The sequence below is a fragment of the Falco biarmicus genome, chromosome 3 (genome assembly GCF_023638135.1).
Source record: "Falco biarmicus isolate bFalBia1 chromosome 3, bFalBia1.pri, whole genome shotgun sequence".
NCBI classification, from domain to species: Eukaryota; Metazoa; Chordata; class Aves; order Falconiformes; family Falconidae; genus Falco; species Falco biarmicus.
The window spans coordinates 51631568-51655686 of NC_079290.1; the positions used below are offsets into that span (position 1 = coordinate 51631568).

Here is a 24119-nt window from a genome sequence, read left to right on the forward strand (position 1 = left end):
TGCTGTAGCAGGCACCGATGTTCAGGACTCCTCCACTTCCAGCCTGGTGGTCCCAAAGGCTGCATGCCCACACTCACACAGTTCCAAAGGCTCAGTGTCAGTGCAAGTTTGTGCATCCCAACAGGACCAGGACCTACGCCATCTCTTCATGCACTTCAGTAATTCCCTGACATGAAGCATGCCAGGGAACTCCTGCTGAAGTGAACGCATGCTGCAGAGATTCCCTTCAGTGTCTGAAAGGCAGGGCTGCTCAGCTGCAAGGGATGCCAGGCAGGGGGTCTAGGAGACTCAGGGATGTCAGGGATTTTGCATCAAGGAAGATCAAGATGAAGGAAAAGTGACTGCCCACAAAACCTTCCTCTGCACAGCTGCAGCCCAGGCACAGCCCTTTTCCACTCACCTCTGAATACAAGTCTTTCTTTTTTTTCCTTTTTTTTTTTTCTCAGTCAAAGCATTTGCTGCCAAATTGATTAGATTAATAACGTTTTAGCTTGGACGGGAACTTACACGTCTTAGTAGTGTGTGAAATAATGTTACTCTCCTTTCCAAATCCTCCTGGAGTGGTTAGGAAAGCCAGTCTTTTTTTGCGCAGCTACATTATAAAATTGCTGAACAAACCTATTCTGCTGTAATGGGAAGGGACATATTTTCTTCTCTACCGTAAGTAGGTCAACGAATACATGACGTTGTAAGGACGAAACTGTTTTCCTCTGTCCTCTTCCCTCTAATGGCAGTTTCAAATCATTTAAATTTAACTATGTTTCTAGTGTTAACTATAACATCATTGTAAGGTTATTAACAACTGATATATCGGTGGTCCTAAAGTCTGGATTTTGTGCTTCCCTGCAGGCTTATTCTAGCCTCAGGTATACATACGGAATTCCTACACAGGGCATGTCATTGCACAGTTAAGAAAAGCTGGCAAAGAAATTTGGATGTGAAATGCAACAATACATTAAGAGGCACAAAACTTTAGCTCTCAGCTCTGAGATTTACACTGAGCTTTTGCATCAATGTGAACTCTTTTGGGGGATGAAATTCTGACCATCACCTACTCTAAAACTAAAGTAGCTACATTGTGAACAGTGAACTTGCTCTGAATTAATACTGGCATAAACAAAGACAAAGTATTTTCAGTGGAACTATTCCAGTTCATAGCACCTGGAGACTTCTCTGTATGCATTTCATTGGGAGGGATTAACCAGTAACTGGAGAAACATTTAACTTGCAGTTATAGCTATCTGAATACTAAATGCAAATTAAAGGCCATGGGCAACGAAAAAATACATCTGGGGGGAGAACACACACCCCCAAACAGAAAAAGGAAAAAAATTACATTACACTAAAGAGAATATAAAATGCCTGAAGTCTTATCAAATGTAATTTAAAAAATTAAAATGGGTGTTGCTTTTTTACTGACTGCCTCTATTTTAGAACAGATGGCATAAATTGGTTTTGTTGACATGACCTGAAAAAAGTAAAAATTAATTAATTCATCTCACGTAATGCCTGTTGTAAACTCTCACTCACCCACACGAGCACTACAAAGGCCACCTCCTGCACCAAAATGTTTGCCATAGCAAAGGTTACACGCTCTTACAACCCACTCCTTGTATCCTTGTCCTGAAAACAACAGGCCAGCCTAGGACAGTAAAGCTAAAGCACATACAAGTGGACACCACTCTGTCTTCAGTGTGAAATTTTTACCCAATATAAACCCATGACTTCAAAGGGGACTCAGATTTCATCCTAAGAATCCAATTACGTGTTTCAAATTTAGGATGGACTGTCAAGTCCCAGCTGACAAAATGATGTTCCCAAGTATTTCAGGACAATGATATTTGAGCTGAAAATGCAAAGCCAGCTGTTTATGCCTTAACCACTTACCTAAGGAACATTTCAAATGAGAAAATTATATGATGAGTAAGTGCCTCTGCACCTCAGCAAAATGCATCCCACTCTGTAGGCAGATTTTTCCAAACATAATTTAGATAGCATGTCTTTCATTAAGACAAGAATTCCATGTGCAATATTATCACCAGTATCACCAACTCATTAAGGATGGTAGAAAAGATATGTAATCCACCTCCCACTGTGAGATAAAGTCAGATACACTTCATTCGTGTTTATTAAAGCCTTGTCTAACACCTCCAGTGATGGAGACTCCACAAGTTCCACTGGCAGTGTATTTCAGACATAATGTCTTCCTAGGGTTTACCTCACCTTTCTTGCTTCACTTTAGACCCATTTCTCTTTGTCTGTGGCACAGACTAGAGATGACTGGCCTTCTCACAATAGCTGGTTCTCTGCTATCTGTGCTTGGAAAACTGCCTGCCTCCTACTTGCTCCCCAGCAGGCTGCTCTTCTTTAGGCACAGACTACGTAGATCTTTCAGGTTTCTCTCCTGGTGCATGTTGTCTGGATCTCTGGTCATTTTTACTGCCTTCCTCTCCACTTCCAAAGTGGCCAGCACTTTCTTGAAGAGCAGTGCTCCAAACCAAACACAGGAATCCAGCTAAGCACTCACCAACACGGAGATTGCTCCTACGGGCTGTACTCCCATATGCTTCCCAACATCATGCCTTTCTTTTTTTCCTTTTCTATTGTGCAACAGCTTGACATTGCCAATTCATGTTCAACTAGAGATCCACAGTAATCCCTATACCCTTTCCTGAAGAGCTGCTGTCTCACCAGTTGTTCCCCAGCCTGTACTGGTATCAAGAGCTGCCAGCACACAGTTCAGTGACGCCTCTGGAGCTACACACCACCACTGCTAGCCTCTGTGCGCCCGGTGAGCCAAGAGTGCCCTTGCGATGCTGCCTCACGAAAGGCATTGAGTTGCGTGTAGCTCTTAATTAGCACACAGTGAAAAATACTGGAAATCCAGCAAGGCCCAGGACAATATTTGCATAAACCTTCCCTCTTTTTATCTGCCTGCTCAATCCACCAGGGGCAGGGTAGAACAATTAGGACTATTTCTTCCAAGGCAGAGATATCCAATTTTATTTCTAAGCTCTATACTGAGTCTGTTATGTGTGTGTATATATATATATACATATAGTCATGCCTAATACAAGCCCAAGCAGTCATCTACGATGGTGTACAACAAAAAAAGTATAGGACTAATGACCTTTGAAATAGGTATGGCCAGACCTGGCCAGGCTGAGGTTGCTTTCTGGCAAAGCTTGGTTTCTCTTGGACATAACACAATGAATGACTTCTTTAGTACATTACATGCCCACTTACAAAAGCTGAGGCTTTGTGCACAAGGAATTTATTTCCACCTTGAGGAAAAGTGAGTGGCCTGAAAAATTGCCAGTCTATCTCCTTACTTTATGTCTTTTTCACAGAGAATACATTGTTTCAATGTGGGTGAATATTAAACAGTGTAACAGCAAAGATTAGGCCCATTCCTCCCAAGCTGCCACCAGATTATGAGTAACTGCATGGCTCTCAGCAGACACCTATTCACCTTTCAGTGAAAATGCACTGTGAAGAGTTCACCTAAGCCTGGAGAGTGATTTTTTTTAAAAAAGCCTCTGAACTCCAGCACTTTTAATTCTATTGAGGAATACATCACCAGTTTTAATGTAGACAAAGAACCTACATTTGCTTGGATCCTTTTCAACCATTCACCACCTAAATTACTTATTTAGCTGTACAATCTCTGAAATTGTATTTACTGTCTCTTAGACTCACATAATTGCTTCTTGCCATCAACACTTTAGCAAGTTTCCTCTGCTTACACCCACTTCCTACTATAAAACTTTTTTTCAGTTGTTCTGCTGAATGTTATGCTTGACCTGAAATTTTATATACCAGATAATAGTCAAGCCAAATGTATTATTTATGCATTTTCAGCAATTTTCAAAGCTAAAATTAATGAAAAGAAATAGTTTTCCTTGTGCTAAAAGAAATCTTTTATCATTCTTTTGCTGAGAAGCATTCATTCCTCCATGCTTTCACACAAAAACTTGAAACCTGGCAGGCAGGTTTCTTTCTGCTGTCTTTCTGCCACTATCATCAAACAGCCTTATTTGATGATTTGATGAAATTAACTTATTAACAAAAGGCATATTTCATCCCCGTCCAATGATGGTTCACAGGGAGCTTCAAAGCTTGTGAGTGCAAGTGATTGCTCTGCCAGCTGAAGGTCTGAACCTTGCTGACGACTTCTGTTTTGAACTGACATGGGTCTATGGGAGATGTGCTCAGAGGGCTTCTTGCAAGCCATGCACAAATTCTTGTATTTGAAGATGTGTCTCCTCCAGAAATTTCCTCCCTAAATGGGACTCTGTAGGCAAGACGAGGAGATGGAGCAAGGATTTGCACTGAATTACCACTTCTGGATGTGCTGCCAGCCTGCCCTGGCTGCTGTGACTATGTGTTCAATGAGTCAGCCAAAAATTCATCCAACTCTACAGCTGGAATTAGAGGGAAGACGACTTGGAGGTTGGGATGAAAAGGATTACCAATGGCTTGACAGGTGGCAAGAGAGGTGGGAAGCCAGGAGGCAGAACAGGTTGTAGGGGAAGTAATACGATAGATGGCATTATCAGAAGTGGTTTTTTTCAAAAGAAAAACATGACCTGTTTACAGAATAGCCTGGCAGAGTAAATGGCTTGACTCTCAACTCCATTAAGATCTCCTTGCATTCCTCTACCAGCATAATATAATTTGTACCTGCATTAAACTGATTACTTATTTTCCCTAGTAAGACATGCAAATTGATCAAACTTTTAAGGACAAAAATAAAACATAAAACACTTTGCATTTGGTTTGATCTGTTTGGAAACACATTTTGTTTGTGTATATTCAAAGAAAAGTGAAATATTTGTAATTGTAATAGCAATTAAAAATACACATCAAGTACCAAGATAAATGCTTTCAAACTTGGGATCTATGATGCGCCTTTTTTCCTTGGGATCTAGTCTGCAAAAGACTGGCCAGCTCTCCTAGCTTAAATTTTTTTTTTACAGATTAGGATGCCATGTTGAAAGAGTGGTAAAATTTCAGAATTATTAACTCAAAATTTAGAAAACATTTAAATCAATGTCTTGACTTTATAATTTAATGCAATTTTTAGCTGTAAAGTCCGTCATTCTGAAGTCAATTTATAGGAAAAAAGAATGATCTAAAACCAGGGAATGGATTATAGTTCCATACCACACAAATGATACAGTAGCTCTCTTAATCCAATATAAATGAGCTGTGTATAACAAAAAAGGAGGGCACAGAAACATGCAATGGCCAAACTATCATTGCTTTATAAATCTGGAAGGAATCAAAAGGTTTTCCTGATCTTATTCCAAGGACAATGTCATGTTAGGAATGAACACGGACTGAAATGGTAGTAATTACTAGAAAGCATATACTCTTGTTACACAATATATTTTAAAAAATGTAGCAAGAAAGCCTAAGATTACCAACTAATTCTATCTGCAGCTGTTATTTGGTAATGAGTACTCAAGGACAACTTCACTCCAAGCATGTTCTGTGCTTTGCCCGTGCTTACTTCCATTGTGTTTAAACGAATTAGTCACAAATTGTCAATAAATTTTTTTTAAAGCCTAGTTGCTCACAGACTTTTCTGTCTGCTTCATTTTTCTCTGAGGTTCCACTGAGTGCAAATGTTCTTACAAGTTTACAAGGAGGCATTTCATACCAGAGTAGTCTTATCCTTACAAAAAGATATAAAAGAAAATAAGAATGCAGCACTTCGCTACCACTTTTCATCCCCTGACCTTCACAGAACTGGGCAAGCACTACTGTCACTGCTCTCAGAAAAGGATACACCAAGCCCCTTACATGACTTGTCAAAGATCACAGGCACAGAAGCTGACTTGTTTCCTCCACTGCCCTAGGGAAGGTTATGTTCAGCAAACAGATACCACCATGCCAACAAATAAATTAATAAATAAAGATTCATTAGTTCTACTGCTTTCCTATCTCTTCTTTATTACCCAGAGTATAATCCCCAATTCAGGTTTTACAGCCAAATGCAGCAAGGCCATGCAATTGGTTCAGACACAGGAAGGCTGTGGTAAAACTTGGCTTCCTGTAATAGCCCCCTGCAGGGAGGATGGTTTTCTTGAGACTATTGGGTATTAGGCATTCTTTCAACTACCGCAGCTGCAATTAGATGCATTTTTAAGCATCCTATTAGTGGGAAGTATTCGCTGTGTTTCCAGGTAAAGTCACTTCATACAGTAATAATTAGCTCAGGAAGTACTTTATTCCCTGATACACCAGGAGCTGGAATCAATAGTAAGTGCAGGCGGTCTGACACAGCTCAGACTGGTGATTTCTCTGGGTTTCCACTCACGGACTCAGAAGTGATAATACGGCTGTATAGGAAATCATAATTGCATTAGTTTTGGTTGTGAGTGTTTTGGGGGTTCTTTTTTTACAGAATTACAAAATTACAGAATTGAGGCTTTCTACACTGTGCTGCATTGTACAAAGCATTGACTGTCATACTCTGCCAAAGCAAATTAGCTGCTGTCACTGGGAGCAGAATCATTATCACAGTGAGCTGCTTCTAGGTACTTCTAAGCTCAGAAAAATGCCTTGGTGAAACAGTCCTTAAACTCTTTAGCAACTGATCCCTGGTGACACGCCTGTTTTCTTATTTATGGCCAAACGATCACTGCAAAAAGCTTGAAGATGAGGCTAGAGACAAAGATTTACAAAGGGAAAAAAGATCACAACAGAAAGAAAGAAAGAAAACAGGAATTGTATACTGTAAAGTCTAGCAAGGAAGGATTTTAACACCCATGAGCAGGGTTTACAAAGAAAGAAGCAGAGGATGTATTAAAGGAAAAAAATCTGCAAACCCATTTTCACCTCAGAAAGCATGATTTTTCTGAACTCTCATTGACAAAGTCACTTACAACTTAATGGTAATGGAAAGAGAGGGACCATGTCCTGCCTGTTCCAGAAGACATGTTACTAGTCATGATGAAGCAGGGCTTGTCCCTAGGTAACACCAAAGAGTCAGCTCCTTGGAGCAGAAAAGCATGGCACATGCTAATGATGAACACTGTACCAGCATCAGAGTAACACCTCAACCACTCAAACAGTACCAAAACCAGGAGGCATCAATGTTTCAGCTGTAGGCCTGCGCTCCTATCGTTAATGTTCTGTCCCCTGCTTGATCCTCCTGAAAACTGAGGCCTCCATGATCTCTCTTGTCTACCTGCAGTAGCAAGAGGCAGGGGCTGGGAGCAGGCACTCTCTCACCCTTCCATCCACTCTGTCCCAGCAGCACTTCTCCATCTCCCCCTGTGTGGGGTTAGTGGGAGTCCTGGGAAAGGGGAGGGCAGGATAATCGAAGGCTGCAGTGAGGCAAGAGTTAGTCCAGGTCAGGGGTCCTCAAACTACGGCCCCCCAGGGCCTCAATCCGGCCCCCCGTATTTACAGACCACCCCACCGGGGGTTGGGGGGGAAACCAAGCAGCCGCAGATGACTGCCTGCCACTGCATCCGCGCGCCGGCCCCCTGGTTAAAAAGTGTGAGGACCCCTGGTCCAGGTGATCAAGGAGAAGAGGGTGTTACCACCTCCAGCAACACCTTGTTAGAAAAGTCTTTAAGAAAAAGATGTCTCCCTTTCTCTTGTTCCCTGCTTCCCAACAAATCCTAGTCACCTGAGCAGCACAGGGCTAGTGGGAAAGAAGGGGACAGGTAGTGGAGAGATGTCCCAGTCCCTACATCCTGCTCTGATAAAGCTACCACACCCTGACCCAAATACTGAGCTGCTGAACACGTGCAGTACCACATTCACTCTAACCATGCAACCATTCACCCTAACAGCTGTTCAAGGATTTTTCATTTCAGAAAATATGCCAACATTATAATAATATATAAACTATATCAAACACAGCAATGTTTTCTACGGGAAAATATCAGTTTATTGAAGATTTTTCATTTACTGCTACGACAATTGGAAGATGTTATTTTGGGTGGATTAGATACACCAGAATACATTTTTTTAAAGTCAGTCCTGCACTTTAGCCTGGGAACTCCCTGTTCCTGGGTCAGATGCTCATTCCCTTCCAGGAATGAGGTTCTTCAGGCAGCTTCACTTCCCAGAATACAAAGCAGGTTTCCTTGTGATGAAGCTCTCCAGTGCCTCTTGGACATTTAATTATGGGAGAAGGGTCTCAGATAATGAAATGGGAACATCATGCTCCTGAACTGTAACTTCTGAAAAGCAATACACTGTGTTAGGGAAATGCAATTTAATTTTGAACTGACTCAGGAATTTCCCATGGAACATTAGTTCTATTTTCTGCTCACCTCTGAATGTCAGTCTATTTTTCTCTTTCAGTTTAGGAAGCTTATAAAAGGTACAGTGAACCTCTACTTCCAAATCTGTGGATTCTCCCTGCCTCTTGCCTTTTGCCATAGCCCTGGGGAGATGCATCTGAAAACAGAAGCCAATTGTGCCAAGCCTTATCAGAGACAATGCCTAGCCTGAGGAACTGCTATCCACATACCTAACACAGAACAGTAATAAAGGTATTTCCATACCCTTCAGGTGTGCAGGAGCTCTGACAGCTCACAGGACTTGCCCGAAGCTGTGCAGGATCCTGTACAAGAGGCAGAAACTAACCACAGCTTTACCAAGCCCCACTGCAAGTTTTTACTCATCTTGACACATTTTGTCTTAAAGCTCTTTCACTTCAATACCAAAACAAATATTGCAGTGATACCTTAATGTAAGTAACTGTTGACCTGGAAATATAGCATGGGACTGAAGTGTTCAGCTAGTCTAAGCTAGTTAAAACAACTCCCAACTAGTACAAGCTATAAGAGAACTGGTTTAAATGTCTTTTCTCACCCCCGCAGTTAGTTTTTTCCTTTCCTTCCTTAACATTTACCTTAAAGATTACAGGTTTCCTTCTTCTCCATCCCTGACATTTAACCACACAGAAAACACTTGACAGCAGATGTACTCACCCAAATATACCCAGATGTTTTGCAAAATTTGGGTAAACTGATCAATAGGGATGAACTCGATCAAATGGAAGATAATAAAACATACCAGATGTATCAACTTTCCTTTAAACAGAGGAAACATTTCTATTTTAGTTCACCCAGTTCCACGTATTTTGCAAGGCGCAGACTGCCATTATGTGAGTCTCTTCGGCACTGGTATATATAACCAAAAATGTTAGGCGTTTCAGTTATCTGCAGACAGCACCTACTTCCTACGGTTATTACTGGCAGTACTAACATGTCAGGAATTCTGACTATGTTTGGGTGAACTGCCACCAAATCCAAAGTTAAGACCTCCTCTACTACGAGTGTAAAACACACATGTCTGGGATAAATGCTAAAAATGATGTTAGCATGTAGCTAATTCTCATTCACAGCACAGATTCAGATGAAACTTTCAGAACACAAGTTCTCATTCTGTAACGTAACTTACATCTAACTTCCTACTGAGTTACTGACATTTTAAAATCCTTTCAGCCACATGAACAACACAGATTCATCACAAATATTAAAAAAATAGCCTGAGAAAAACATTGATCAATGAAGTAACTGCTAGATACTGAAATTACTTCTGATAAGCTACAGAAAGAACACGATCTCCTGAATCTTCTTTTTACTCACAAACTCACTATTTCAGTGAGGACTGTCAGAGGAATGTGCGCACCTTTTAAAATTACTACTAGAAGGACACTGTTCAGAGAAAACGAGGGTCAAAATGTTAAAAAAACAACAACACCCAAACCCAAACACCAAGTAAAAACATTATTTGGAAAGAAATAAACAAAAAGGTTAAATTTAATTAACCCTGTGTTGTGATCAAATTCACACATGAGGAAATAGTAGGTATGTGAAACCATGGCCAAACAAGCAAGCAAACACGGATTACACCCTCTGTAAAGCAGAAAACAACTTGCTTTTCAACTTTGTAATAATAAGCAGCATTTCAAACAGCATATCCCACTAACACAGAGCAAAGGTATATAACAAAATTCAGCTGATAGGAAAACAGCACTCAAAACTGTAATGGCAAAATTATTAAAGCCCCAGGCTCCCTAGGTTCCTCAAGACAAGTAACCTCATGAGTTAACACTTCACTGAGGAATAAAGTTCAATCTGTATGGGGAAAACAGGGGAATAAATCGCGTGGGGAAGGCGTTACTTAAATATCTGTCTCGTCCTACAGGAACTGCCGAGTGCTCTGAGAGCAGAAGCAAAGCCAGGAGGAACGACTCTAGCAAATATATGCAAAGGCAAGTTTCCTACTTACCCTACAGTATGCACCATGATCTCTTTTGCCACCTTAGTAATTCCAAAGAATCCAGAATGATGTTATTTTTAAGGGAATATTAGAGTCGTTTGAGCTGACAGAGGCAAGCTGACAAGCAGAGCTTTGCGAGAAGCCAGGCAGAGAGGGATGAATTTAAACCCTGGCACAAGATGCTGTGTATTCTGCCTCTATCTTTAACTTCTAAATGATTTGGTTTCACATTCCTCTGAAGTCCTGCAGGCAGATGCCTTTGCGGAGCTTTACCAATCGCAATCACCCGGCCCCCCTTCCCCCCCCCCCTCCCTCCTCCCTCCCTGCCAAGGCTGCCACTCCGCCCCCATCGCCCCCATCCCCACCTCTCCTCCTGGCACACCCGCTCGCACTCGGAGGGGCTGGCAGGCAGGATTTCACCGCTTCCCACCGCCGCGCCCCCCGCCAGCCTGCCCGAGCCGCCGGGCACCGCCGGCCGCCCCGCAGCTCCCCGCCGCCCTCGGCTCCCCGCCGGCGGCCCGGCACCGCGCCCGAAACCCCGGCCTCCTGCGCTCGGCACCGGGTACCTGGAGGTACAGCGTGTGCCCACCGACCGAACCTCGGTCAAGAACAGGACGGCGAGCAAGCCGTCTCTGCAGGGGACTCCAAAGGCGACCGGCTGGCGGGGCACCAGGGCTGGGGGAAGGCAGTGATTCACCCTCCGCTGTATGGAGCTTCTGCAGAAACTCAGATTGGGACGTTTACGGCATTTCTGCCTGGGCACAGCTTTACTGAGGAACGGCTTATAAACAAAACAAACAAAAAGATATTTTACCAGATCTGAAACACAAAGCATCTAAACTTCCAGTCTTGGAAAATCTGTGGCTCCTTCCAGTAACAATGCATTGCAATGCTGTCAGCAGTCAGACTCAGAAGTAACTAGACTACTGATTAATGGAAGCATTTGAGGTGATTGAAGTGGGGAGGGAAAATAAAGTCCTTCCACCTAACCCAGAAAGTCAGTATCCCTACCAAAGGCTTCAGGCATCGTTAGTGTTGACACAACCCCCTGGCTCCTACTATCAGCCTTTTGAAGCAGCAGTTTTTAATTTGTAAATGCGCATCCAGTTGAATACTGCTTGCCATCAAGACTGTCTTATCTCAGGGGTGGGAATGGAATAAGCCACAAGACTCTATGTAAAACATATGAATTATTGAACACTTTCAGTTGCAACTGGAAAATATCAATTGACAGTCACACCAATTCAAACAGAATAACATGGTAAATGTCTCTGGTTTACAGTCTGAGCTGCTGCTGAGAGGGGTCGGTACTCAGGGATGCAGCCAAGCAAGCAGCGAGGACAGGTCGGGGCAGGGAGCGGGGCAAGGCCAAGCTGTGCCCAGAATCACTTAGCTAAAAAACCCACAGATTATAAATACCTTGCCAGTGTCCTGTTCGATGATGCACTTTTCAGAGCACCAGTGTTGAGGGGCTGGACTGATTTCATAGTGAAAGTAATCACACATTACTTCAGGCTAATGAGGGAAACAACTCAGACTTGGAAAGGCCTAAAGAAGGGTGAAAAAATCATCTAAAGGGATGTATCTTAGTGCACATTAAGTAAGCCTGCACTTCATCTCCTGCCAGCTACTTTTCATGATGCTTTTTGATAACTGTATATATAGAACATATACCAAACAGTAGCTTCACAGCCATTTTCATGATCAGTCCCACAGGCAGTAAGGCAAGAGCTCCTCTTAACCTGGAGTCGGCTCAGGTTTGTGGGCCTGGAAAAGTTGCCAGCAACATATAAATGTTAAAGAATAAACTAGCTGACAACTCCTGAAAAGTCAAAAGATGTATTTTGAATTCCTAACCTTTGTTACTATTAGCAAAGCCAGACCTCAGTATGTTTAATGCATGCCTTCCAGAGTGCCTTACAACCTCCAGCAAAAGTAAAACATGCCAGGGACTCCCTGCCAGACAGGAAGAAGTCACTTCTTTGCCTCAGGTCCTAAAACTCTCTGACTGCTGATGAAAGGGTTCAGGGAAGGTGTCGATCACTGAGGTTTAGGAGCTGCAGTGAACTGCAGGAAGGCTGCCTGGCACTGCTTTCCAACAGAGCCACCTCTAACACTGCCAGCTTACAAATCCCTTGGAAAGTCATTGAGCCACAGTGTCCCCCATTCAAACAGAGCAACTTCATATAATGCAGCATCGTACCTCAGAACAGGGTTTTTTTTCCAATTGTTTGTAAGGATGTGAGACTCCAAGGGCAGATAATCACTAGAATCAGAGACCAAGTGCTAACATTAGGTTTAAAAAGCACAGTGCTTTAGATGCTGAGAGGCAAACAAGTCAGTCATGTCTTTGTGGCTGAGAGCTCCTTTTTAATTAGGGCAACAAGGAAGGAAGAAAGAAGCTCCCCATGGAAGAAGGTGTGATAGACAAATCTGGTGATTCAGAAGCAAAGTCGTGAACAGGAAGGATTAAGACTGAGCTGTTTCTAGGACTCTAGCCTACCTCTAGAGAGTGCTTAAGTGTGGGGAAAAACAAAGGCAGGGAAATCAACAGAAGCACCACACTTTTATCTAAACTTGTGTATTTCCCTTACTAGATACGGGGAAGGTGGGGGGTGGTGGGGTGGTGGGAGGTGGAGGGGGTGGAAGAGATTGGGTTTTGGATCCTCTAAAAAGAACACTTAATGTGTTTACTTCCCTTGTCTCTTAAGAAGTTATTTATAAACCTAAGAGTATGTGGTGGGTGGAGCTTTGTAAAACAGGATGCTGGAAAATACTGAGAAACCTTGGATGTCAATGTGGACAGCACGACCCCAATCCCATGAATGGGACAGAGGTCATATGTCCAAAAACTGTATCACGTAAGCTAAGGGAAAAGACAGGTGTCCAGTTTCCTCAGATGAAGAGATGCAGTAATACCAGTGTCTGGGACAGATTTACCACACCTGTGAGAAGGGATACTACTCTTTCTCTCTCAGCAGGGTCTGTTGCTTATAGCCATCACCAAATGTAACAGATCAGGGACCTCTGTGGCATTAGATTTGACATATGTGGATACATATTAATAGCGAATTCTTACAGAGGAGTGGGAGCTGGAGCTGGCGTGGGAGCAGACAAGGGAGCGGCAGGGAGGAGAAAGTAATTTGGTACCAGTGACAAGTGTAAATAGGTAACATGTTTGGAGCCATGTGACTTCCTACCCATTCCCAATTTAGCCCAGTGCCTAAGAGGCATGATCTGTCCCTTCACATTTAGCTATTTTTAATGTGTACAGAATTTGCTCTTTGTCTTCCCTTGTCTGTCAGTGTCTTGAATTCATCTGTCTTGGCAGTCTTAAGATTTGGGCTTACTGGGACAAGCAACATCTTCTACCCTACGGGTTCAGTCCTTCTAGGTCTTACTCAGACTACTTCTTGCTCTTAGGAATAATCTTGTAAACCTCTGCAGATGATTTCAGCATGGGTTTTTTGGAGAGCAAGAGCTTTGAGTAGGGGGCTGCCACTACATTGACAGGTATGCAGTTCCTGCCTGTCACAGTGGACCCAGCACACTGACTTCATTCAGCATCGCTCAATCTCCACACCCCTCACTCCCCCAGCCTACCTCCAGCCTTGGCTACTCAGCTATGTGGTTACACCAAGAGCCCTCTCCAACATGGTCCAACAGGCACGGTTTGGCCAAGTGTTGACCCATGAGTTGCTTCTCTCCCACCTACCACTTTTTTTACTGCAAGAGATGGGGAACAGCTATTGGAGCTGGTGGGGACAGAGGGCTCTTGGTGGCAGCCCCTGAACACCTGCTCTCTTGCTGCTGCCTCCAACACAGCCTCCGGCACAGCAGGGTACATTTGCTCTGGAAGCAATCCAGGGGACTGAGATGGGCTCCCACAGGAAAAAACACTGCCCTGGCCTCCCAGTGTGGAGTCTGACTGCTCTAAGTATAATCCTACCATTTCCAGGAGACTCACAGGATGATGGGAGGAAACTCAGTCACAAAAAATGTTCAGATGGGTTAGCTCTGCTATTTGCAAAACATACTCAAATTGCTTCAATTCTCAGTAAGCATTAGTAAGATAAATGGGGAATGCACTTGGTACATACTCTGTGAGCAGTTTTGCAGCACGAAAGGATTTTCTGTGCTGGCTTTTCTGTTCTTGATTTCCGTGTTTCTTTGATTCAAACTATGTGGGAAGAAGGGAGATCGTCCATGGTCATGCATCTAAGCTTCAGGAACAAATCATATTTTGAGTCAATCCATTTTACTGATTAAAAAAAATCTGTGATTTACTTTTAAACATTTCTTTCCTTTTTTCCACATCTTCTATTTACAGTTTGGTAAAGGTTTTTGGACAAACCTGTGGTTTAAACCAGTGTTTATCATCATATACAAGCATGTCACATCTACAAGAGCCAGGATATAAAGGCTTTGGGTTTATTTTTATACACAAGAACAAATTATGAATGTTAATTATGAAGAATTAAGCAATTTAAGTTTACTTGAAAAATATCTAAGAGGAGGACTAGAACAATTCTGCTTCCATTTATCTTTAATCCAAACAGAAAATACAGGAAAAAGACTACTCTTTTCATTAGATGTCCGAATTGATCAGCATAAAGATCTCTGAGATATAATAAAATGAAGAGAACTTTAAAAAAAATTAGGTTTTGTAAGTAAATGGTTTAATTTTACCACACTGAAAGGAAAAATAGTTTTCTAAAAATAAAAAGCCAGGTAAACCTAAACCCACACAGTGCTGAGCCCTGGAAAAGTCTCCTGTGGCACAATGGCATTCATGGATAAATAAAAAAGCTGTATCATCCACTATAGGTTCTCCACCTGAAAACACTGAACTTGAAAGGTTTGAAGTCACAGCTATAGTTCATTAAAGTTGATTGGTTAGCAGAGCATCTAATGAAGACTATTTTCCTAAAGATTCAGGCTACTTTGTTATTTATTGCTCCCAAACACAGCAACCCCCCTTTCCTCTAAACTTTCACAACCACCCCTACCCCTCAGGCATGAGTGTTGCCCACCTACACTTTCAGCTCCTTTTAACATACTATGCAAACTTTGCCCCCACCTCCACAATAATCCTTTTAATTTCCCCAGGCCTCCAAGGTACAGCCCTAATCGGCACTCCTGCTTCCTTCCACGTGCCCTTTTGTACCTTCTCCCTACCTGGGCAAAAAGCAGGGAACAAGTCATGCAGCTGCTTCAGAGCTGTGTGTGCTCAGACTGACCAGCTAGCACACGTGGGAGCTGTTTCAAGAGGCGAATGTTACCTGCCCTGTCCTTATTGGGGTGCTATCTTGAATCCCACTTCATGAGAGTCAAGGCGAATCAGTATAGTTGAGATTTTTTTCTGTTAAATTTAGCAAAGGTGTCTAATGAGTTCAAAACTGCTGGCTATGACCAGAAGTGAGACAAACAAACATAGCGTTATAGCCAAACTCGGAAAACAAAATACCCCACATGCCAGCTACAAATATTCGTGACACAGCCTTTGCTCCAGCATGAGATGCTCTTTGTCTCCTCGATGGTAAGAATCCTCTACTGCTTTGAAGGCTTCATGTCTGATCTAACAAAGTATACAAAAGGTAGTGAAGACTGCTAATTAGGAGAGCTCATTGCAACCTGTTCCTGAAAAGAATAATCAGAATGCTTGTGAAAGATCACAGCACCAAAATTTGTTGTCACAACTTTCTTATTATTGCTGAGATTATGAAGTTAAGCAAATATTTTTCTTATGGAAATGGCCCTGTTATCCTGTGTCAATCCAGCACCTTGCTTTCATTGCAGCACTGTATTCTGCATTGGAAAAGGTTTCCAGTAAGTTATTTCATAAAAATGCCACAAATTATGTATTTATATTTGCCTGGACAGACAACCACAGGCCTTTTGTGGAAAATCAGCCAATGCTTAAAGTGTGCGTGCAGGCAGACACGCATGTGGATAGAGTGACACACACTTTTTTCAGAACTGGAAGAGGATAATCCATGAAACAGATTCTCTGTTCAGTTAAGCCAAGGGTAGGAACAGGGACTGTTCATTTCATCCCACATACCACCGAAAAAACCCTCCTGCTCTAAAATAAAACTCACTTTATTCCACCCTTCAGACAAAAAACTTGGGGAAAAAGAGATTACCTTTTTTTTTTTTTTTTAAGGAAAGAATATATAGCAATAACACAGAAGGAAGCCTGGAAGTCTCAGAAACTGCTAATGAGAGCTGGAGCATTAATATATAGGCCAACAACAAAAATCCCATCCGATCAGTTATGTAAAAGCAAGAAGAGTCTGACTTGCTCTCTGAAATACATCTGCTCTGCAGGGGCTGGGGAGGTGTCCCTACCACACAGCCCTCTCTCTCTCCCTCTCGGTTCTGGACCCAAGGCACGCACAGACCCTTCAGGCTTGGGGGTCTCAGTGCTGCTGGGGGTAAACGGAGAGAAGAGGAGCTCTGATCAGCCGGAGGGGCTGGGCTGGGGCGGCAGCACACAGGGTGAGACGGCCTGGGAGAACCTTATCCTACTGCTCCCTCTGCTGTACCCATCCTGTGGAGAAATCCCAAATGTCAGCACAAAAAGCTGGGATAAGGCATGGCAGCTTTCAGCAAGCTATCTGCAGGTAACACAGACCCAGACAGACTTGGGAAAGGGATAAAGTCATGGCTGATCAGGAAGAAACCACCACCACACTCAGGAGATGGCACATTTTTGTTTTTGCCCGTTTAACCCATCAAATCTCTTTTGCTCTGTACCTGCCAGTGTTATCCTTACGCTTCCAGAGAGGCACAGGAAAATCATGCCTCTCCTTGGGCACAATCATCTCGCTCTAGCACACATATTTAGATAATGATCTCATCTTACGAGATGGATGGGTGTCAGGATCAGCTGCAGAGAAAGGCCCATGAGGCTCCCCGAGCGGGCTGGCAGCCGCAGCCGGGTGGGCAAACACCCCCCCACCAAACACCCCCCACCTGTCAGTCCTGTTAGTGCCATGCCACCTTTAGACAACTCGAAGCGCAGGCAAAAAAGGCAGCAAGGGGAAGAATGGCTTATGGAAATGGAGTCAATTAATCATGTGGGAATTCCCAATCTGACTGTCGTAGAGAATGTTTTTTTCAACCTGTGACCACCTGAACACAACTCCAGTCAATCATTCCATCCTGTACACTTATTTCTGAGAGCTAAGAAATTGGCAACACTGGATACCACCTGTAAAAGACATCTGCAGCATTTATCTGAACATAGGGAAAACCCGCACCCCAAGAAAAGTGCTTTTTTTCAAATGTTCAAACATTACAATATGCTTTTTGTGATCTCCAGAGCAGTATTTAAGTTAGTCCACACTTCCCTTTTAGCACTGATTTATGGAAATCAAGACCAGTCATACACTCATCTTAAACCTTCCAGAGAATTTCAGGAACTTTACACAACTTTAACTAGAAACAAAACCAAAAAACCTTCCTAATACCCATATGAGATTAAAATAATTAATCTGTGAATTCCAGAAAGGCAAGGTTAACAGACTAACTGCATTCCCTTTTTTCTCCATGCCCCAAGTATTATTTCCTTTTATATTACAGAACATCTACCAGCTAATGAAAATACTGGAAATAGGACTTTATGATATAACACAGTGATAAAGTGAATTACATTGAAATGTCAATGGGATCTATGGAACAGAGCAAATTCAGAAGAAACTAATGCAGTAATTTTAAAGTTGTGAACAATTAGCATGGCATTTTCAAATGCATTTTGCCATGACCTAATTTTGCTCTAAATTCTTCAATTTTAGTTTTTGCAAAGCTGTATGAGCCATGCAATACTACAGTAGTATTAGAACAAATGTTGCAGTAGCATTAAGTCCTGCTGAAAAATCCCGCCCCTAAATGAGAGGCTCCAGCAATGGAATGGGACATGACAATTCAGGGCAGAATGCAGTGTTCTTGTCAAAGGCAGTACTCCGGATTTACATAAACGCAAACAAATGCGGTTTGGCCTCAGGACTGACACAATGTACTTAATTTACACTTGCCCAGTTTACACAGAAGCTGGAATGGAGCTGAAAATATAAAGTAAACAATTTCCACAGGAAAACTGAGATATTGAAAAATATTTTACCTGTAGTAATCCAGTAATAATTACAAATTATTTTGACATTTTCCTGTGAAGTGTCATAACAAACAGCCCGCAAATATACAACATGTATGGCACAGAGACTGAGCACAGCTCTGGACATAATCTACTCATTGTCAGATACCACAAAGCTGCTTTGAAAAAACATGCTCCTTATTATAGCACCTCCTCCCATCTCTCTGAATTCACCATGTTTATCCCCAATAAAATTTTTTTTTTTGCTTTGTTCAGAGCAGTGTATGCTTTATCTAAGAGCCTCAGACATTACAGTGTAAATTATTTGTACTTCTTCCTACAAAAAGTCTTGCTCCAGGACTTTGTGACTGAACACTGACTACCTGAGGGAAATCAAATTAACAGCAGCAGAGACAGAACTATTAAAGGCATGTTTTCCCTTATGTACAGTAGTCTGTTAACGTATCAACACGCACCAAGAGGGTGAGGATAAAGCAAGGACATTTCTCTGAACTATCACTATCTTTCACATTACTGTCTATTTTTGTGAAGGAGCCATGGATGTAGTGATACTGATAGGCAATGAGGTTCCTCAAGCCTCAACTCAAGCATGCAGATTTTACAGCCATGAACACTATGAAGATGCTAGCTTCCAAAATAAATCTGGTGAGCTTTTGGCTTGACTACAGAGGTAACTGCAAGGGTGTTTCTCGTTGTAAGCGAAATGATGTGAAGAACTGGCACACCAAAAGCTTTTCTCCCCTGCCCTTTCTCCCCCTTCCCTCAAGCAGCCTCCAGAGAAGGGGAAGGATTGGGGATGATACCCTGCCTCCTTCTGCACAACCTGGCAGGACAAGATGCTCACAAAGGAGCTGTACTCACACCCTGCATTAACTCCTCCTACGCAATGAGGGAGATGACACCTCTACTGTTTCCAGAGGAGGGCAAAAACACATTATTAAAACGTTCAGGATGATGGGAACCACTTTTGTATCTGGGAATACCACTCTGAAATGCAGTCAGTCACGGGGTACTTGTGTCACAGACCACCACACCATGCTGTGCTACTCAGGTGTTACTTAAGGGGTGAATACAGCAGGGCCAGCATGGGCTTGCAGTTAAACACCACAGTATCAGTGGTAGGAGACCTCATCAGGTCTCAGCTTTGCCACAAATTTGTTTTGTGAATTTGGGAATTTACAAACTTACTTCCTCCCACTGCCTATCTGTTTTACTTACATAGCCTTCAGTGGCTTTAGGATGGATGTCACGTTTCTAGGTGCTCAGAGCAACTAAAACTTTGAGCTGGAACCTCCTAGCACTACTGTGACTAAAATACTGAAAATTATTTAGGGAGCGTTTTTATTCCATTTAGTAGATGGAAAAAAATAACTAAGTCAAAGAAGAAAAAAATGCATCATCCTTCAAAAGCCTCTTTAATCAGCCCTAGAATCTGAATCAATGCTGAGCACAAAGATTTAAATTTGGCTTAATGAGAACTGAATAGACCAAAAAACAACAAAAGAAGTGTCTTTACAAAAGGTATGGATTCGACCCAGCCAGTAAATAATTAAAGCTCCTCTCTGTTCCCTTCCACTTTCTATTTTAAGGCTTTTCATTATATGGGATCAAAGTCAGCCTGAGTTGGAGAGAGTTAGACAAATCCATCACAGAGACAGAATGAATGTACGATCTCATCCCCTGTGACGGCAGCCCAATGGTACCTACCACTTGTTTGAACTCCAGCTTGCACCACTTCTGGTGACACTTGCAATGTCAAGCATACCACTCAAAATTCAAGGGGATGTGCAGAAGCTCTCTCCCCACAAGCAAACAAAATGAAAGAACTGGCATCAGGAGTACTACAGATGGATGGGGTTGCTAAAAGAGCAGCCACAGAAAGGGTTCAGACCCCAGGAACATAAACCACCAGGAGGCTCAGGAAATCAGCTGTATGAAGAAAGACCGATTTCTGTTTGGAGAGGAGGCAAATGAGGAGAGAGATGATGAATGCAGGATAGCTGTATAAAAATTATAAATAGTAAAAAGAAGGGAATTGAAACATTCTTATTTATTTTCTCATAACAGAAGAAAAATAACATGTTGCAGCCAAAAGACAACATAATTAAGGAAATATGGAAGAAAAGTTAAACTGGGAGTTTAAAACTGACAGGCAAATTTAAAAGAGATTAAAGAAAATTCTACCTTTTTAAACGTAAAGCATAGTTTACCCTGTGGAGCTGTCTGCAGCATAATATAATCGGGACCAAAAAGGATAAAAAAAAAAATATTCATTAGATTGTTAATGAATTCCTGTATGTTCCCATTAGAAACTCATTTGTTTTTTTAAAAGAATAATATAATCCTTAATGAACCTTGCTTTTTTTAAGCAACAGAATACAAACATTTATACTTCCTGACACAAGCAATGATTAAATGTCAGGGATTAAGACATTCCCCTTAAGGGGAATCCCCAAGGATTAAGAAAATCCCTCTTTTGTCACATTATTCTGTAACTGTCAACTGACCAGTTCCTGAGCACTGTCAGGAACAATGTACTGGGTCAGATCCAACACACCAATGTCTGGTTAACACTAGAGTTCAATCAAGAAATTTCTGTCTAAAATTTATCGTTTAAGAAAAAAAGATTACAGCCTTGGGAGTGTACCATAAAACTTAGCTTTTAAAACCATTTTTTTGCTCTGCCTGCCAGTAGCTAGCAGCACTTGAAGATGAAGGCAGCAAGCATACATCAACTCTACTTGCTTTGGTGTGTAAAAATACTTTGGCCTAGATTTGGGTCAAGATACATTATTTCACTTCTTTGAGCTGCTTGATATGTTCAGTGGAAACTTGACTTCTGGTCTGCCACTACATTCAGAATATTTGCAGTTCTAGGAGTTGCAGGGTCTTCTGGCTGATGAAGCTTGCCACTACACTGTGATATAAAAGTCAAATTGTAAAATTATTACAGATATCAAAAATATCTCACTGCTATGAAATTTATGCAATTCATTTCTCAGAGTCTACTAAGATGAAAACAAAGAAGCAGTTTAGCACATCACTAGCTGAAAGAGCTATTTCAAAACATGCTCTAGATTAAGACTGCATAGCAGGAGCTTTTGCCAGTGAGAAAATGCACCCTGGGGACAAGTAGAAGCCCCAAAGAGCAATGTTCTCCTGGGTGACCTCATTAGCATCTGATGTGTGGGAACATCTTTAAATGTGTGTTTCTCCTGCTTACTTTGAGATGGTTCTTTAATCAAATTCATAAAATTACTTTCATTTGGTACAAGACAGATAAATAAACCCACATTATTCAGGCCCAACAGCTCTTCAAATAAAAAAAAAAAAAAAAAAAAAAAGCCTGCAATAAAAATTAGATTGGAAAGGTTTTGATGCTTTATGTGGGAGTTAGCTGTATGCAGAATTGAACTGTGTTTTCTTGGTTTAGCTGAACTAAGCTGTACTGACAACAGCATGCTGAATTAGATCCGGTTGTAACCTGAGGTGAACCTGCAGGATAAACCTTACGTCATTGTATTGCTGCAGTTCTTTCTTTTTTCCATAAGCAAATGTGGCTCACTTCCCTCAGTCTCTGAAATGCCATATCGGGTGTGCTGGCCATGGGGTAGAAGTCTAAACAGAGCATGTTTGGATTTATTAATTTCAGGCCTCTGGGAATAGAACTGAGCTACCAGGAGAGACTGAAATAAGACTACATGAGCGAGGCAGAAGTGAAGATCTTTTAAAGATAATGAGGGGTTTTAAAATGTACCCTGTATTTAAAGACATTCACCCACATTTCTGATTTGGACTTTTTGATTTTTGCCTATCCAGGGCAAAACCAGCCTCATGGCTCCCCCCAACAGGCATGTAGGGACATCTTGCCTTGCACTGTGAGGTAACTGAAACCTAACTGGTGATGATGCCAAGCCCTTTGTGGACACAGTATGTTAAAATCACATTTCTACAGCACCGTTCACACAACTTCATAGGATAAGCCACAACTCTCTTCCAAGAGACTGAGGATTCCTTAGCATGAAGGGCAATGAGGATATAGGTTACTTAGCATGGCAATCCCCTCTGCCAAATTTCCATGTCTGTATCATTGCTGCAGAGACATAACCAAGCAGGTAATACTGCTTCTTACATTCTACCTTAAAGCCAGACCTACAAAATGTGCTGTGTTCCACCTTCAGACATGGTTCTAAGCATGCATCTATTTTGTTTCTGCCAGAGCCAGCTGGAAGCCTCAGTGGCACAAGATGAATGGGCACATAACCGTGTACCATCTCAGTACCTGATGGCCCATTTCTTTGTCAGCATTATCCCTAACTTTCTGTGGCATGGCTGACCTCACAGATGCCCTCCCTGGATTAATCTGTATACTTACAAGAAAAGCAACTCCATTCGTAGTTGCACTAGTTAGGTAATAGCTAGACCCCTGCTCCACCACAGAAGGTCTTTGCCCACAGAGCCTCAGAAGGAGTCCTCTCCCTGCTCAGTTGGAATAGTATCATACTATAAATTTGATTCAGTAAATAGGTTTGGAAAGGAGAGGAAGACAATTGTTCAGTGTACACCACTGCTCAACTACAAAACTTGGATCGCAATCCATGGGCTGATAACACTTTCTGCCTTGATCATAAAACAAGTCAGCTGGTGAACAAGGGTAGTGCAGCAAGGACAGGGGATGCAGCTGGTCTGGGCCCAGGCTGCAGCCACTAAGCACATTAACAAATAACAAACACCCCACCAAACTAGAAATTCTCTTGCTCCAAATTGTTAATGACAATATCCCAGGCATTTTCTTTACTTGAAAAATGGTTTTCTTTCCCTTTACACTGGCACTGGATAATATACAGTCTGCTTTGAGAACTTTCCACACTGTCAGGAATCACCTGGCTACTACAGGTTTCTCCTTCCTAAGAGCTATGGCGTTAAATGTTATTTTTCAACCCTGTATAATTTTTTTTTTTAAAAGAACTTCAGGTATATAACCTTGATAATGACGCTTCTCATGTATATTCAAGCTAGTATGCGATGGAGATGTTCTAGAGACACCATGATTTTGCTTAATAAAAATATAAATCTCTATATAACTTCATCACTTCAGGCCTTGAATAACTGGAAATCCTCCTCCTACATAACTTGTCATGATTTCCTCTGTATGAGTTCAGTGTAAGAAGTGTATAGCTAAATTACACAGGACTATAAACTTATGTAACTGTTTGTAAGACGGAAGAACATATAAAATAAAGCAGCTTTAATAGTTAGGAATACGGGTAAGTCCAGCACAGAGCTGAGGAAAATATGATTTATAATTTGTCCTTTAGATGGACAGGTTCACTAGTATTTAGTTCGTATAAACAGAAGTAAATCTAAGAGTGTACTGTCATTCCTCAAGAAATATGGAAACCAAGAGCTGGCAGAACTAATTACAAAGCAGCTATATGAACAAACATAAACATAGTATGTAGAAAGATCAATTTACATTGAGAGATCACCTACCTCTTGCCTTAGTTTTGCCTCTTGGAACAGCAGTGGACACTCACATGGCTCACTGGTATCATCTGCACACAAACTGGAGTATCAGGCATCCACAGCAAGCATACGTAATTTCTTTTGTTGCCTATGAGGAGGTGCATCAATAGTCCACCCTTTATGCCTTTGGATAGTTTGCTTTCTCCTTCTCTTGGAGCAGTCTCATATTACCCATGGTGCCTTCTACGCTCAATGCAAAAATCAGAAGGGAAATAAAACC

The 24119-nt window shown here is 41.9% G+C and overlaps 1 protein-coding gene across 5 annotated transcripts in view; it reads right to left on the reverse strand.

The window, feature by feature from the left end:
• DTNA (dystrobrevin alpha) overlaps positions 1–24119 on the reverse strand; it is a 234536-nt gene that overhangs the window by 179525 nt on the left and 30892 nt on the right. For 2 of the 5 annotated variants that reach the window (XM_056331938.1, XM_056331939.1), the window contains exon 1: positions 10267–10496. The exons of 1 other annotated variant lie outside the window; for it this stretch is intronic. In XM_056331938.1, the coding sequence (XP_056187913.1) occupies positions 10267–10283 (17 nt within the window). In that variant the 5' untranslated portion in view covers positions 10284–10496. Of the gene's footprint in view, positions 1–10266; positions 10498–24119 lie in introns of those variants that run through there. 2 more of the 5 variants (XM_056331942.1, XM_056331943.1) reach the window with 2 other exon arrangements.